Source organism: Buceros rhinoceros, unplaced genomic scaffold (genome assembly GCF_000710305.1).
Source record: "Buceros rhinoceros silvestris isolate BGI_N320 unplaced genomic scaffold, ASM71030v1 scaffold19628, whole genome shotgun sequence".
Lineage (NCBI taxonomy): Eukaryota > Metazoa > Chordata > Aves > Bucerotiformes > Bucerotidae > Buceros > Buceros rhinoceros.
The window spans coordinates 11562-12226 of NW_010427652.1; the positions used below are offsets into that span (position 1 = coordinate 11562).

The window sequence follows — 665 nt, forward strand, 5'->3', positions numbered from 1 at the left end:
CCCAGCGCGGTGCACTTTGTACTGGAAGATGGTTGCATTGGGCTGCGGTGCTGGGCTCTGTGCAGGAGAAGTCGGGGGCGAGGGGAAGGTGGGAGCAAGGGGCTCCTCCCCCACTCCCTGAGGTGGGTCTGGGGGGTTCATGCTGCTGTTGAGGGACCTGGGAGCAGGGGACAAGTTCTCTGTGGCTTTGCTGGCAGCATGAGCAGGATGGTCCTCGTGTCCTGTCTCATCCTTCTCCACTGCAGCTGCTGGGGCTGGGAGTGGGCTTGGGGCTGGTTTCAGCAGCACCGAGTCACCTGGGTCAGGGAGGCTCTTCCTCGGGTCAGGGGGGCTCCTTCTCATACGTGGGGTGCTGCCACCATCCTCAGTGCCTTGCTTCTGGCTGCCAAGCCCCAGGGCAGCTTTCCCTTCTTTCTTCTGGGACAGCACAGTTTCCAGCTCGTTCCTGATTTTCATCACGCTGTGGGTCTGTGGGGTGGGGTTGCTCTCTGGCATGGGGACTACTGTGCTGGGAGAACCCCCCTTGGCACTGGAAGGGCCACTGGGCACCTCCTTCTTCTCGCTCTCCCCTCCCATGGGTAGCCGCACATCCTTCCCAGCAGGTCCAGCAAGTTGGGGCCCACCAAGACTGGGCTCAAGGCTGCTGGTGCTTTTGGTACTGCCAT

General features: G+C 62.0%; 1 protein-coding gene across 1 annotated transcript in view; it reads right to left on the minus strand.

The window, feature by feature from the left end:
* The window catches only part of LOC104498602 (chromosome unknown open reading frame, human C6orf132), a gene marked incomplete at its 5' end in the record, with an annotated part of 9297 nt that overhangs the window by 2074 nt on the left and 6558 nt on the right, over positions 1 to 665 (minus strand). The window contains one exon of the mRNA XM_010142002.1: positions 16 to 591. Coding sequence (XP_010140304.1) covers positions 16 to 591 — 576 coding nt within the window. The remainder of the gene's footprint in view (positions 1 to 15; positions 592 to 665) is intronic.